Raw genomic sequence first — 16,200 nt, 5'->3', positions numbered from 1 at the left:
ATGACAATTTAAGAATGTTGTACTAAATGCAGTACATACCCTGTTCAACTCTGCAGATATCCAAAATTGGTGTTTAATTAAAATGTAAGATGGTTAGTATTTTTAAAACTAAGTTAGCAGATTCATTTGTGCAATATTTTGCAATAAAATTTACAAGAAATGTTCTACAGCATATATCTTTTAACTTGGTTTAAAAGGCACATATCTTTACCCTGCTCAATTCCACTAATAATTTTCTCAAAAGATTCCAAATTGACTTGTAACTTTAAAAAAAAAAGGTGATACTCATGATTAAGAGATATGAACTCTATTGTATCTTTTGCAGAGGTGTTTGTAGTCAGGTATTTTAAGGCACCCAAATCAGTAAATTGTTTCTTCATTGGGCCTCCTGAGAAAAACACCAAGGCTCATTCTAGCTAAGCTAAAAACACACAGTGCACATTAGCTTAACATTTCACTGAAAGAAGCGTGTTGTATGTAGTCAAACCTCTGTAAATACACAGAATAACAAACAGGGTATCTTTTAATCCCATTATGCTCCTCTGCAATAGCATCAGCTCCAATCCCAAACTTTTCAGAGACACACTGAATATACCTGTACCATAGTTGATTCTGCAAGAAGTACCAGACTCCCCCAAATGGGCAAGAAGAGTATATGTGTGGAAACTCAATTCACAGAGAAACATTCAATATATGGGCAAAGAAATTCTTAAAAGCAATGTTTAATGAACTCCAAATCTTCAATATGTGGAGGAAGGTGGATAGGTTATATACTTATGGGTAATTTATAGGTTTGATAAGTCACCACCTAATGATGCTGTTAAATATCCTTGTAGCTGTTGTGATAAGCTTCCTTTGACCTGCAAGGATTCTTCAAATGATCCTGCCTCTAGGGCAGTTGCTATTTTGCACTGCTGCAGCCTCTTCCACAGGCAGTGCTTAGTGTAATTTCAGAATGTCTTTTAATTATTGTTTTCCTAGATGTAAATTAAAAGGCCATTTGGAAAACATGTCTGCAGTGATCCTTTGGTATGGAAAGCTAAGTAATGTTCACAAGCCCAGTATCTCTCATATATGCTCCAGCTGGTACAACTGGCCAACATCTTGTCCATTCTGCCCAGGATTTTCTTAACACAATGGTGAAGAAGACAAACATCGACTGATGAGAATCCCTTGTAAGACAGGGTGCTTAGCCATTCAGTGACAACTCTTACCAGTTCCTTGCTTCCTCCCATCCTCCCCCACCGTATTCAGCCATTATACCTCAGCAAACTGAAACAATGCGGACTCCTCCGTTTGTTTTACTGCCCCCGGGACTCCAGGTTGTGATGTGTTTGAAGAGATCTGTCAGGAAAACAATTATACTTGCATTACCTAACTCCTCAGTTTCAGTATCAAACTTCAACATATTAAATTTCTGATCCATCACACACGAAGGCTCCTGGTATCCAAGAGCAAGCAAACGACCCCCCAGCACATCCATACAACAATCTGCTTTCCAGGAGGCAGGTAAATAGGTGATCTGTGAAATGGTAATCTTAAATTATTTTTCAGAAGGAAAGCCTTTCCTAGGATCAACAAAACAGGCTTTTTTGAAAGGCTTTTATTTGCTGGCTGATATGTCAAAGGAGGGTTAGCAACAAAAACTTAACACTATATTGTATTTCACAGTTCAGTGAAAGACCTGAGACTGCAGAATAGTGGTGATGACAGAGCACAGATTGCTACTTTGCACAGAAGGTAAGTGTGGACAAGGACACGTGTGCAGGTATTTTGAGATACCAGATCTATCCCAGACACTAAGGTAACTGGCATTTCATGCTGCTTAACTTGTGCCAATTAGTTTTATTGCCAATGACACCTCTGATTAATGTTAGGCCTTGGCACAAGTACTAATTATTTTGCCATTGACACACACACACCTGCAATGCACTTGTTAGGTGCACCCTCACTACAGGCTGTTTAACATCCTAGAAAAGTAAGACTAGGTAATATGCATTGCTAATTCCTGGTCATCAGTAAGGTACTTCTAAATCACAAGAGCTTGTTTCTTGGCACCCAATGAAATTTTTCTTCAATAGGTAAAGACAAGGGCTTGTGACCACTGGCTTAGCAAGAGCTTATCTGGCAGCACAAAACACAATTTCTGCCTACTACCACATGGATCTGGCACTTCCCTGCTTCAGCACTGTAAAATGAACTGAAACAATTAGGCAAGCTGGTATTGTCTTATTTGTCTTACTCTTTAAAAGATTCAGCAGTGAAATTCAAGAAACAGACCATTATCAAGAAGTACTATACAATGTATGACATTGCTCTACTGACAGTGTAAGTGTACAGAAGCATCTCAGAAATACTGGAAGATGGATGTTGAGTCATTACCACAGAAGTGTTATAAGTGACGCTGGAATTAACCAATTCTAAGAAGCTTCTAAGTATTGCTTTTTATTGCTGGCACACCAGGCCTTTCCTCTACTTAACAAGAAAAGCCAGCAGGCTGTTTAAGAGCCTAATTACAGGTTATTTACTTAACTCTGGCCATTACCTTTAATCAGTAATAAAGGATCAGTGCTCCAATTTATTTCTAATAAATTTTGAAAGCCTCAGATCTTAAATTGGAACTCAAGTTCTTGTGCATTAATGTTAAAACAAACAAACAAAATTATCATATTTTCTGTGTGTTAGGATTGCAATGTATCTGGTCCATAAGTGATGGCATTTAAGGAGGAGTATGAAGGAGCACATATCAATGAATATTAAAGATAAGGGAGTCAGATTCACAGCTGGTGTGGATACAGATAATAAAAAGAAGCCCCGGCTATGACAAAATTTCTTTCCGTATGCAGTTAAACACCACCCAGTGTCCTGTACAATCACTATTTATGCAGGTAAATATTTCTATGTCATTTGACTATTTCAAAACTTGGAATGATACAAACAAGTGATGCTTGCAGATGGCCAGGATTCCTTGCAACCTTATTTTTGTTGTGTTTATATCAATGAAACCCACTAACACTCGGCTGAAGCAGTGTACACTTTAAAGAAAAAAAACCACCACCACACTGCAGTTGCACTTCTAGCAGTAAGTGGAATATGTTGACAAAAACATTATACATTGCAAAGTTAAAGCATCGTTGTATAGAGCTATTTGGTGGTTACAGAATAGAAGAAAATTTTTGAAATTCCAGAACTACAGAAGCTGATGACTAAAGCCACCACAGTAGATCAGAAACATAATGTAACATCCAAATACACATCTTAAAACTTTAGTTAATAAGGTTCTAGTTTAAAACTAAGTGCAGGAATGACATATCTCTAAATTAGAGCTTAGCCCACAGCTCCATCATTGCACTAGGGTTTCCACTACGCTCCTAAACACACTCTCCGCACTCAAGTCTGACCTACCTATCTATGATAGCTCTGACCTGCCTATAAATGATTCAATAGCATAAATCCAAAAAGAAGAAACAAATAAAAGCACAAATTTTATTTAAAGAATTTTGATTTTTCTTTCAGCTGAACATCAGATGCTTCCTAAAAGGAAACACTTGGGAAGAAAACCCTTTTTAAAGAAACTCACCTCTGCAAACTGAAACAATGATGACTTCTGACAGGCTTCTGTAGAATTAGTTGCATCAGACTGGCAGGTGCTGGAGGAAACCTGAAACAAGGGGTGTGCAGAGTAAGACCTCAACAGTGTTTCTTTCAAGCTAAGAACAACAGTGAGCAAAATAAAATAGAGCATTTAAGAGAAAATGGACAAGCTAATGTTTCACAGTCCTGGAAAGATTAAATCATATTTATAGATGAAAATATAGGTTAGCACTCATTTTAATGCATTTGAAAATCATCTAAGAAGAAAGACTACAAAAAATACCAGTTTTTTTCTTTCATAATTCTGAACTTGTCAGAATAGTTTTATTGAACAGAATACTAAACGGATTATATTGGGCTACACACTCAACTATCTTGTACTGGTGATGCTATCAACACTGCTATATCTGTAGTTGGTGCTATCATTCTGAATAAGAAGATTATCTAGAAGGTAAAAAATGTTTTGAAGACACTCAGAGTTGCTAAGTGATGGAAATACTTATTAGAAAAATAATTCCAAATCTTGACAGCATGAAAGTAAGTAGATAAGGGGAGCCCAAGCCTAAAATTGCTAAAATAATGTACCTAAACGTCCATTTTAGGGGTGCTTTTGAGAAGCAGTGCAAGAAAGAGTCATAACACCTGAAATCAAAATACCAAAAACTGACTGTTCAAAACCAAAAGCCTTATTTGAATTAACACTGAGCTTACCCATACTATTTTCATTAGCTAGAAATGTTTTAATCAAGCCTCATTCTGTAAAGGATCTCTATCAAATATGATATATTCATTAAGTATCACATTTGAGTGTGAAAGATGTACATATGTAACTCCTAGGAGCATAAAGTACCTTTAATATAAAACAAGGTGTGTAACATGGCTTTTAAGAAACAGAAGAAAAGGAAGGAGGCTTTGTAAGATTTCAGGAAAAGTTACAGAATGGAAATTTTTTTCCCTAACAATTTTTACTTTTTCCACAAAACTTCAGTTTATTTAAAACACTGCAATGCAAATGTGGGAGGTTTTTTCTCTTATTTATTACCGAAACAAGTATATCAGTAGCTTTTACTGGTGAATGCAAACCAGATATAGCTACCAACTGCACCTTTTGCTGGTAAGCACGTAGCACCACAGAAAATGCAGACCTACATAACGTGCTGTTTGCACTGCTGCTGTTTGTCTGAGATGCTTAAGCACTGCGATAGCACCAGTGGTATTCTGCTTCAGGAATCTCCTACCCACGCTCCCTTGAAAACACTAAATCTGAGTGTAGTGACCCACAGGACAAGGGGAACTATACCAACACGACAATTTGCTTGCTTGTTTCTTCCCTGCCACAAAACCAAGCAGCACCAGTGACTCCTATGATCTATATTTCCATTATATTTATCAAACACTGAGAAGGATGTTTTATCAGCATACTGTGGAGTATACCAGCCCAAAGGGTTACAAAGAATGTATCTTTAATGCCTGTCTTGCTTTTTCAATGTTTCACTGATGTAATGTTTGTTACTGATTTTTCTCATGTTTCTGTAGGATCTGTTTAAAATGTCTGTGCCTCAGCAGTGGTCAGGATTGTTCTGGGAAAGCATCTTGCTGCTGTTGAGTGACCCATCTCTGCAGGTCTGAGACTCTGCAGTGGTGTGAAATATGTAAGGTTGCTGCCTGCATGTCTGAGCACTCATTTGGTTATTTTAGGCCACTTCACTGGCGGGATTCTCCCAGGAATAACCAAATTTGGGGTTGGTTCCCCATATAACTTAACTTTTCTGCCTTATGTAGCTTAGCTTGCAGGGTCTACTGAAGCAGTTTGTTCATAAGTGGAGCCTTTCCAATGCACCACACAAAAGGGCACTACTTTGCTTAGGAGAAGCCACATGAAAACTCCCAGCTCCTGAGGTGGGCACTGCAGGACCACACATTCCTGAACTCTGCCCAGCTGCCCATACAGACACTGTGGCTCCACAGCTCCCTCTGCCTATCCAGGGCCATGTCCACCGGAACATGTCAATACATGCCTGAGACGGCACGGCACAAACCAGCTCTGGGTTAGGAGCCATTGACCCACGGACCCCAGGAGCACCGTGCTGGAGTGGAGATGCCCTCCCAAGGGAGGCTATCCTGGCTCAGCCCCTGCAACACCAGGGCTGTAAGACATTCCCTCCCTGGGCAGGAGTAGGGGGAAAACTGCCTCCTCTCGTGCTGGGGGTAGGCACAGCTTGTTCACTCTGTGGTACAGGAACCACTTACTGTGGAAGATGAGAAGCCCAGATTTCTATAGATTTGTGTGTAAAGGACAGATTGCTGGTGCACAGTAACTCAGAGGAGATTTTATAGTTGGAACCACTACACTTTTCCTATCACTTCCTCTTATTCTTTAAAAAGTTAATGCTGTTGCATTTGCTTGACAGAGAACTAATTTGAGCTTGTTTCTTCTACTCTGCTGCTCCACAAACACTCTCGACTTGTGGGAAACTTATTATCTCCAGGACTTCTAACCTTTGCCAGGCTGAACCTGATCAAAGCATTAAAATAATTACCAGAGGGAAAAGATGCACAGATAGTGCCATTTGGTATGTCTCATTTCCTGCCGTAATAAAATGTTCTCAACATCTCATTGCTTCTCCTCTTTCTTCCTCCCAGCTTTCCCTCAAGCTGCACTGAAAGATTTTTCACTTCTGATTTACACCTTGCGCAGACCTGGCATCACATGCAAGATAACCTTTTGTTTAAAAAAGAAGGAAACCACAAGAATAACACCTCTGTGGCCTTCCTTTCCCTCCAGGGTACCGTAACCTGCTCTAAAATGATCACACCAAACAAAGGCGGAGGACAGACCCTAGGACAGCCCCTGGCTCACCTGCCACTGCCTGATGTGAAGCTTTAATGCTGTCCCGATGTGGGACAGGAGTCTGCTGCTGGGCAGTGGAAAGCCTGGAAACTGGTAGAAGAGACAGGTTTTGGACCACACTATGAATTTTGGGATTTCTGGGCAGTAACCTACAGAGAGGCCACTAGGTGCTGCTGTAAGGCAAGGAAAGGGCCCGACGGACCAGTAAGGGAGGTGTGCAGGGAGGCAAATGGGCAAGCAAGGAGCGCTGCTCAGCCAGCTTCGGCAGTCCTGCTAATAACCTGCGGTGAGGATCAGGCTCTGCCTGGCACAACAACAGCAGCTGGAACAGACCCGTCTTTGCTCAAGTGTTCAACAAAATACACTCATACACACACCACAGTCTTGTGACCCAAAACCTAGGTGGAAACTCCCTGCATACCCAAATCCTTTGTCTACTTGCCCTTAAGGTCTGTAGCTTCTCTTGCTTATCTGCTTAGTAACTCCAGCTGCTGCCTAGAAATCAATTATATGCCAACACCGAATTCTGTTAGTAGAAGAAAAGCTCTCTAGTCTACTGAAAAAAATAACAAAAATAGGAACACACCGAGAGATGGCGACTGAAGCCTCAAAACAATTCCGTAAATATCACTGTTGTGCCTCTTCCCATCCTCCTGCTGGCAGGTCGCTTTGTTACCTGACATCTGGGCTTCCGACAACCCGGAGATTAAACACCTGACTTGAAAAACCCCTATACATCCATTTAGCATAATCCTGACAGAACATCAGCAGGTGCTGAAAATGTTTACACGGGATTAATAGACAAGTGCACTGTCCTTCATCTTCTCCCAGGTTCTGAGCAAAACTATGCCAGTGCCGCCCTCCTCTCCACTAACAACTTTTAAGATGACAATGGTATTTAAGGCATATGTTACAAGGCCACCCAAGCCTGCATAATCACACATATGCACAGAAGTCACACTGCATTTTGACAGGTAATTTTCTGCTGGCAGACTTCCAGTTTAAGAACCATATATATGCATGTGTATCTTAAATGTATACACGGGTTTTAATGATAATGAAACCTACGTGATATAATTCAGAGCACTCTTTTAAAAATGACAGTGCCCATCCTTTTATTTTTTTTTAAATAGGAATGCCAGGGGTTTAGATGTACAACATGTATTTATATACTTACATGCAGATAACAACAATACATATATTCTCCATAGTTAACCAACTTCTGAACCTCTGCACTAACCATACCTCAGCAGTCACCTCAGTACACCAAATTCTCTGCCATGTCGATACCAACTCTAAAGCAATACAACTGACCCCTCTCCACTGAAGAGCAAAGCAGCTCATCAACTCCATGATGAATTCTTGAGCTTCTTTCTGAGCCTGTCAAACCACGTCCTAGCATGTTCTGCTAACCTCCCAAACGCTGGTTGGAGCGTAAACCCATAAGCATGGAAATCCAACCACAGATTCTCATAAAGGCAGGCAAAGATGAACATCTTACGCCTCCTCTGTCCACATGCCCGACAGTGGGAAGACAGAAGAGCTGTTCAGTTATTCAAGTCTAAATAGGTTTAGCATCATTACTGCATTTCAGAAACATGGGCCTAAGAAATATTTGCTCTGTATCTAATCATTGCTGAAACACAACGGAAAGCAAAATGGAAGACACATCAGGGCTGCCACACAAAAGAAACTGAGAAAGTTTCCCAGCACATGCAAACACAGCTGGAGACTTAATTCCTGCTAACACGTGGGTAGGAGGACTCAACTTCGTTCATTTGGGTCCCTTTGAGAATACCAATCACCCAGATTGTTCTGGAGGATGTATTTTACAAAGTGGACCCTCAAAAAGGATTGGAGATGTGCAGTTTCCTGGGAAAGTGCTCTGTGGCTTACCTGCTTCTCAGAGAGGGTAGTACAATTAAAATAGTATAACTGATTAGTACGGGCTAATTTATGGCCCCACTGTGATTCTAAGCACAGCCAACAAGTCCCTCAACTAGTTTTGTTCAGGCTGTATTTATGACAATAATTTTGCTCCCCACTTTTGGGGAAAGCAGATTACACAGCTTGCTTCTTTGATGTGGAGAGCCAGGTTTCAAAAGAAGACTACAGGCCCAGAAGAGCACAGCAGAGTATAGCTTACACATAAAGTGAATATTACATCACAAGTCATATTGCACACTCCTATCAGAAAAAATGAGGTTTATGTAGGCACACGGGAAACATGTCTTTTGCTCAAAAAAAAAAAAAAAAGTTCTGATTAAAAAAATATCCAAGTACTAAAACAATTGCACGGCATTCTCTCTGATTTGTCTCTAAATCTACAAGTAGATTTTATTCCTTCACTACCACCTGAAATCATATTACTTGAGGTTATTATATAAAATGAAGAAAACTCAACTCACGAAGACCTTTCTTAATGGAACTTAGTATCTGTGACTACAATATACCTTCCCTTACATTGAAATGTAACAGCATAGTAAAAACAGTTTTTATGCTCCAAACTGAGAGATTACAAGTTTGAAAAGTACAGGACAGAATCGTTTTAGAACAAGGAATACATTTCTTTTCACTTCTTTGCCAACTTGACACTAGTGTTTCTGCAGCACAGAAGGCCAGCAGCCACACCTGCACAAAAACCTCCATGGCTCAAACTGGTGTGCAAAGCATTGAGGAGTCTTGGTGGTAGAGGAACAACCCATCTCAAACACACTACACATTTTCCATTTGGGGGTATCACGTGTAGATTAAGTTAAACCTTCCTCACTTCCACTGCTCTTTCCAGGCTAGAGATTCATGGCAGTGACTACCTATTTTACCCAACATAGAAGTTGCTTTTTGAACAATTTCCAAAGCTGGCCTCAAAAACAGATCATATTACTAATCAATATAAAGAAAGACCAGAGGTCTCTGCACTACTGGAGGTATGCAGGCACACTTATTTACTAGACTCCTTTGTAAAAATATAAAAAAAGTTTGTGATTGCAACTGAACTACAAACTTCTTTTTAGATATAAAGACTTAGTAAATAGGAGTAGACTGCAATACTTTGATTACCTCCTAGCACTTGCATGGTTTCAGAATGCCTATACAATGACATTGACTGTATGGAAGTTATTAGGTACTTATTTTGTTGTTAGTGCCAAGGTCACAGTTGTGTGAGGCATTACAAAAGCATATAAAATCCTTGCCTACAAAAGCTTGCAAATCACCTGTTTGTTAACACAGTCACAGTATTTCAAGCCTTCTACCTCTGGCAATATTCTTTCATAGGGTACACTTGCCTGGTGTGATCAAATATTCAGTCAGCAGAGTTAATACAGAACTGATACAAAAACTGGACTCAACTACATTCACAGTTGGGATACAAGATTCACACTTCAGTCCCACCTGAGGTTACCTGAGATGTGTCCTAAATTTCATTCCCCACTGTCAAATACTCCTGTTATGAGGCCTCTTTAAACTGAGGTCTCGTGGTAAGGGAGAGAAGAAAGTTCCTTACCTCTTGTGCAGTAAGTGCATGTTCCCCTGCTAGAAGCAGCATACTTAGGCCTCCCATTTGTGTAGGATCTGTTAAAAGAGTAAAACCAAGTCTTAAGTTGATTCATTTGCTTGTTTAAGAAACCTACCACTTGCAGCATTAAACCCCCAGAAGACTACTTGTCACAGACACTCTAAGCAAGCTGCCATAAAAGGCAGTTCAAGAGAATCACAAATAACCATTTCTGTACCCTCTGGGAAGGCTTTCAAAGCTGTTTGAAGGATTTAATTGGATTTGTGTGCTTAACACCCCATTGCGTGGATTTACAATTTTACTGCCAAAGGTTTTATGTACTACAGAGATGAATATCTTTAAAACAGCAACTGTAATGATCTCATACATAAATATACACAAAGATGCACATGTTTATAACTCAGTGGATGCTCCTACCAAGGGATTGGTTCCTTCTTTAGCCACCGAACAAATTAAAAGATGGAACAAAACAACACGATCAAGCTCAGAAGCAAAATTTCTATTTTCATTTGTCTTTAATTTAGAGCTGCATTTAGTGGCGAAAAGTGCCAGCCTGACAGCTCTGAAGCATGAAGCGCTTGATCCTCTGTGCCAGAACAGCACAGGCACTGGCCAGGCAAGCTGCCTGCCTACTTGTTGCCCTGCCAATACAATATATAATTGAGGCAAGTAAAATGGAGATATAAATGTTCTTTCTTCAAGTATTTGATAATGACAGCTCCTCGCCTCCAGCCTTCCTGCACTTCAGGAGCTCAGAAAATGACAAGTGAAAGCAATAAACACTGGCACTGCATTAGCCATGGAGTGGCTTTTCCACTCAGAACAGTGGTTGCTCTTCATCACTATGAAGACTAACTGTCTGATTTTCAGGGAATGCCTTGGAAGAAATGTCGGGGCCTGATTTAACAGTGTCATGTAGAGAGAGGGAGACAGACTGTGGCCCAAATATCTCATACAACAGCCACAACATGAGAGAAACAGAAGCATTATCCTTGCTGTATTGCTGAAACATCAACTTCAGAATGATTAAACACACAAAAGCTAAGGAAATTTCCTCAGGTTTCACTAAGCATGTTTTCCAATATCCTTTTACTAAACTATACAAAAACTCTCTCTACAACAATAAATTACATGTAGCCCCCATACATGGGGTCATTCCCTGGAATGGAGGCCAAATGGCACACTTACCTTTGTCCACTTAGTTCCATTTTGGTATGCAAAATTTGGATGCAAAATAGCTGCAACTAAAATGCCCACTGGGAAATCCCCCGGCCCCTTCTCACTCAGGAGTGAGGCCAAGGAATTTGTTGATCTTTTCAGCTGACATGGGCCAAACTGCTACCTGTATACCCCCAAACAATCTAGTGCTACAGATGATCAAGGTTCAGTTCATGGGAATACTCATTGGTGCTATTTAATTCAATACCACAGATACTGCCAAAAATTCTCTGGCAGATAGCATCTCACACTGACACTCACAAGGTAAGTTTTTTCACATGGTAAGTTCTTTCAATAATCTCTCAGAAGGGCATTAAATAGAAGCAGATGAAAACAATGTGAATAAACCAGGCTCATTCACTATCTCAAGGAGGAGAAGAGTGGCTTATCATTATCTTTAAAATGCATCCTAAACAGCATCTGGCTTCATACCCAATATTCAACTAGAATTATTTTTTTCCTTCACCATAATAAACAGGTAGAAGGCATGTGGGGTTTTTCATATTTTTAAGGAGTTTTTATTTTTAAATAAAAATGGAAATAAACCGATTAAGCTTCTATGAAGACACAAGAAACTATTGAAAGTGTAGAATCTAGTAACAAGAAGTGGTTGAAGAAACGGAGACAAAAACTGGGAAAGGCCAGCAAGTACCTAAGTAGAATTTGTAAGTGAAGTTATCCTGTCAGCACAGCACTTTATGCCAACAGAAACCATTCAGTCCTTCAAACCAGAGGACATCAGGGCAATTAAGAAGTGACAAGTGAACATGTATCTTGAAAAATAATGCCTGAGCAGCCCGTTAATTTGGAGGAAGGAGAGATCAGAAGAGATCTCCAGGCCCATCATAAACTTATAGAGCTGCATATTAAACAATAAGGGCTTGGCTGGTTGCTTTCTACTTTATTCCCATTGGAAGGCTTTTGCAGAATCCAAATCTTCTAAGCATTAAGGGCTTTCTTCTAGTTTTGAGCTTAAATATACTCAGGGCTAGGCAGTACATATTTTTTCTGATGCCTGCATCTTTAAGATTAATAACTGCTCTCCTAAATGGCATCTCCCTTTTCGGCATTTACAGGAATCGCCCTACTCTTCTTCCACCTGCCTTCCTAGTCTAAATAACTCAAGATCTCCTGATGTCATCAAGCACATCCATCTCCAATGGTTCCAGCAATCCCTTGGCACTCTCTTATGCCCACACTGTACTGATGACTCCCAGCTGCTCTTTTACGCTTCATTTTAGTTATCCGTGGGTCTTTTTCCCCCTCCTCAGTTTTGGCCAACTGGAGAACACTCAGTTCATGGCTGTAAAATTCTTGCCCCTCTTCTAAATATCTTCTTGGTGGTCTTGGCTTTCTGCCTTTCAAATAAGTAGCTTATCATAAGAGGACAAAGACAGAAGTGTTTTTTTCCTGAAGTAAGCAAATACTTAAACTGTTTATTTAAATATAAAAATTAAGAGGAAGGAAAAAATGACAGCTAAGTGGAAAGTGAAAGTTTAATTTGATGCTTAAACAACTTGAACACTTATGCTGCAGCTGTAGCAGAGGGCTGGTGCTTAGATGTCTGATTGTGATAAAAACAAAAATCCTTCCACTAAGGTTTCAAATTACAAAATAACTTCACCTAAGGGAAGACAAAATGTACATGTGCAAACACTGCCATATGTTTATAGTGCCTTCTCAGCACACCGATGTTTCTCTTCTGGCACTAAGAACTTAGTAGTATGAAGAGTTAATTTCAAGGGGTATTTTGGAGTAATTTACAGTTAGATCAACAGTACTAAGTAAGAAAACAGCACACACATTTGACTTGCAGAATGGGAGGCAATTTGTGACTTTCTCAACAGCTTTTAATACTGATGAAACTTAAAACCACCACACTATTTGGGAATGACATACTTTGTTAGTACTGGGCTGGTTAGAGACTCAGCAGGCTAACTTGTTCATCTTCGCCATTTTTCAGTCAGAGAAAGAAAGAACTGAGGAAGAACTAAGCAGAAAGAAGGCCAGCAGGTACCAGCTCCAGCTAACTTCTACCTGGGTAAAGCATAATTAAGCTTCTTTCCAGAAAAACAAAAATAGCGTTTCTATAGGGATACAGCCTACTCTAGGAAGGATCTTTTTTCCACCGTTTGCCTCACTAAAAAACATTTTGGCTCAGATAGTTTTCTTCTGATGCAAAAATGTGAAAAGTACTGGGAATCTTGCACATTTTTACGGCAAAGCTGTTGCAAACAACAGTTGCCTTTGCCCTACACCCTACAACAGATCACAGGTGAGCCATGTCATGAGGAAAGCATGCTCAACTACAACTTCCAGGCCAGATCGTCACGGACACTGATTTGTTGGTCTGCAGGTCAGAAGCCAAATGCTAGTGCCACACCTCAGCTTCTTGACCTAAAGGTAGGTGAACAAAAGACACTTAAATGTGGGGTGATTATTCCTTTAATGACAAAAAGTAAAGGAGTAGCGCAGCCTGTGTGGGACTTGAAAAAAAAAAAAAAGAAAGATCTTACTACCTATATATTACATTTCCCAAAATTAAATATAATATGTAAAAAGACAGGATTAGCAAATAAAACAGATTTCCTGGCATGACTCTGGAATCATATAAACTTTGTCCTAAGGAAGTTATCTGCCTTGAAGATACAAGGCAGTCAGTGGCATGTCAAAGGTAAAAGTGTTTCTGAGGTGGTTCAGCTACATTTCAGTTCATCAGCTAGTAAACAACTTGGATTTTAAAAGAGATCGTACTGGATAGAAGAGTTAGAGTTGAATTGAACTATCATGTGAAGTCAAGAAGAGAAGAGCACAATAAATATATTTAGCATGAGCTGCTATATAGTTGACAAAGCAGTAATCCATTTGGCATGGCACACTTCTCATGATGTGGATGCTGCTAAGTTGTCTGTCAGAACCTGTCATTATCTTACGAGCTACTGTTATACTCAAGAAATTGTCAGCCTTCGTTGGTGTGAGGACTGGACCAAGATCCCTATGAATTACTATGCTCATTGACTCAGTCTGCAGAAAAAAAATAAAAATAAAGACTATCACACGTAGCACAAAAGGCCCTTCTTCAGAAATGAACGGCTCTATAGATAAAACAGTGGATTAGATTAGTTTCTATTTAATTCTCAATTTCTCTGTCCTTTGCTCTGACAGGTATTGCTTCAAGATCTCTGTACTCAAAAACTCTACATTAGGATAGCCCAGCAGGAGCTGTAGGGGATGGATGAGAGGTAGGTCAAGACCTATTACTTGTTCTTTGCATTAAGTTAATAAATATTTAAGGAGCATAGAAGTGATTCCTCTAATAGCAAAAGCAGAATGGGATGAAGGGGCTTGCAAATTTTGGAACTGGTCTCCCATATATCAGAACTACATAGCACGAAAAACTTTATTTGATCACATTTCACAGCTCCTTAATAGCCAGAAGGAATTTCATTATGGAAATTTTCATACCACTATACTAAGGTATACATGCCTTTTATCCTTACACTTGTTCCGTAAAACCATTTTCCACTCTCCAGCTCAAAATCTCTCTAAGCAGAAAAGTCCTATCTGCCACACACTTGTCATAAACTAGGTAGGATATGACAAAGTTTTTAATTTTATAAATACTGATGTATCTGAAACTTTAAATGAGGGGAAAAAAAAGGAAAAAAGATGGAAAAAAGAATGGTGGGGGAAAAAATATTTTCTATCTTGACTGTTAGGTTCTTAAGCTGCCAGTATTTAACAATAATGTCTCTGTATTTCAAGGTCATGATTACAACAGTTCTGCTATTTATGGATATCAGTGAGAGATTATCTGGTTTTTACCAGTTCAGGCACTCCACCTACACTTCTTTGCATATTTAGTTTTTTTTCAAATGTTTAAAAGATTAGAATTTGACCCTCCAAGATATAAATATAACGGGCAAAAGAGCATATTTCAACAAAATTAAATTATGCTTCTCTGGATTTAAATACAAAAAGGTTAGCCCCACTAGTACACTGATTCACAAGAATGTTAACATCTCCAACTTCAGAGACACCCACATATTATTTCTGCAAGCAGCAAATTACTAAACAGAGTACAACACTCTATGACACATAAACAGAATGCACACAATCAGTGTTTTTCTTTTTGACCAGAGAATGAAAGTCTCTAACAGCAGATACACTGGAATCAAAAATCAATCAAATCTGGACTCCAAAGGAGGTATGGATTATGATGTCACATATCTGGACTTGACTCTCGAAAGTACTCATGTACTACAGAAAATCTTAGGAAGTTGTTACAGAGAGGTTTAACTAGAGTTTTGGCAACTTAATTTGGGACATGAAAGTTATTTGCAGTACAGTACCATGTGTAGTAAAGAAAACTGGTATCACAGTTCCATTTCAATGCTGCATCCCCAAACAAAATGAAGATGCTACAGCTGAGTAATGTGGATGGAAATCTCACCTGCCATCCCAAAGTTAAGCTGTGGCATTTCTTCACTTTTGGTTACTTTCCTTGGGCTCGGTAAGTCTTTTGCAGAATCTGATGCAATGGCCCATAACTTTTTCCTGTTCGTAACACTGGATGTCTGGGTTTTCACAGGTTTGTTGGTTGTGGGGCACCACTTGTACCCTGGGTTTGCTTTCATAAATGCATCCTTGTACTAGAAAAGAAAAGGAAAATTACCAGTCATGACATTATACTATCCACAAGGCAACAGAGTGCACTGCATGTAAGAGGATTTAATACAGTAAATAATCCTTAAATATCTTGATTTTTTTAACAGTTTAATCACATGCTTAGAGTCTGACCACCAACTCAATTTGCTAAGAAGAAATATTAAGATATGTAGAGTCATATATAAAAAAGTGGGGTTTCTCCTTCTTCTCCTGAGGGTCCATTACCCAGAGCAGGCTGAAGTTCTGATCCTGCAAACTACTCCTCAGTGCTTGCATGCTCATGCTATGAGAAACAGATATTTGAATTCTTTAGCAGGTACAATCTTTGTTTGCTTTACAGTTTGAATCAAAT

The 16,200-nt window shown here is 39.4% G+C and overlaps 1 protein-coding gene across 9 annotated transcripts in view; it reads right to left on the bottom strand.

The window, feature by feature from the left end:
• BBX (BBX, HMG-box containing) overlaps nt 1-16,200 on the bottom strand; it is a 139,208-nt gene that overhangs the window by 36,972 nt on the left and 86,036 nt on the right. For all 9 annotated transcript variants that reach the window (XM_017807948.1, XM_017807953.1, XM_017807954.1 and 6 more), the window contains 4 exons: nt 15,634-15,832; nt 9,951-10,018; nt 3,581-3,661; nt 1,264-1,344 (listed from right to left, as the gene is read on the bottom strand). In XM_017807948.1, the coding sequence (XP_017663437.1) occupies nt 1,264-1,344; nt 3,581-3,661; nt 9,951-10,018; nt 15,634-15,832 (429 nt within the window). The remainder of the gene's footprint in view (nt 1-1,263; nt 1,345-3,580; nt 3,662-9,950; nt 10,019-15,633; nt 15,833-16,200) is intronic.

Source organism: Lepidothrix coronata, unplaced genomic scaffold (genome assembly GCF_001604755.1).
Source record: "Lepidothrix coronata isolate B3197 unplaced genomic scaffold, Lepidothrix_coronata-1.0 Scaffold21, whole genome shotgun sequence".
Classification (NCBI taxonomy): domain Eukaryota; kingdom Metazoa; phylum Chordata; class Aves; order Passeriformes; family Pipridae; genus Lepidothrix; species Lepidothrix coronata.
Note: the sequence above shows the minus strand (reverse complement) of the source record. Positions and strands in the feature narration are given on the sequence as shown.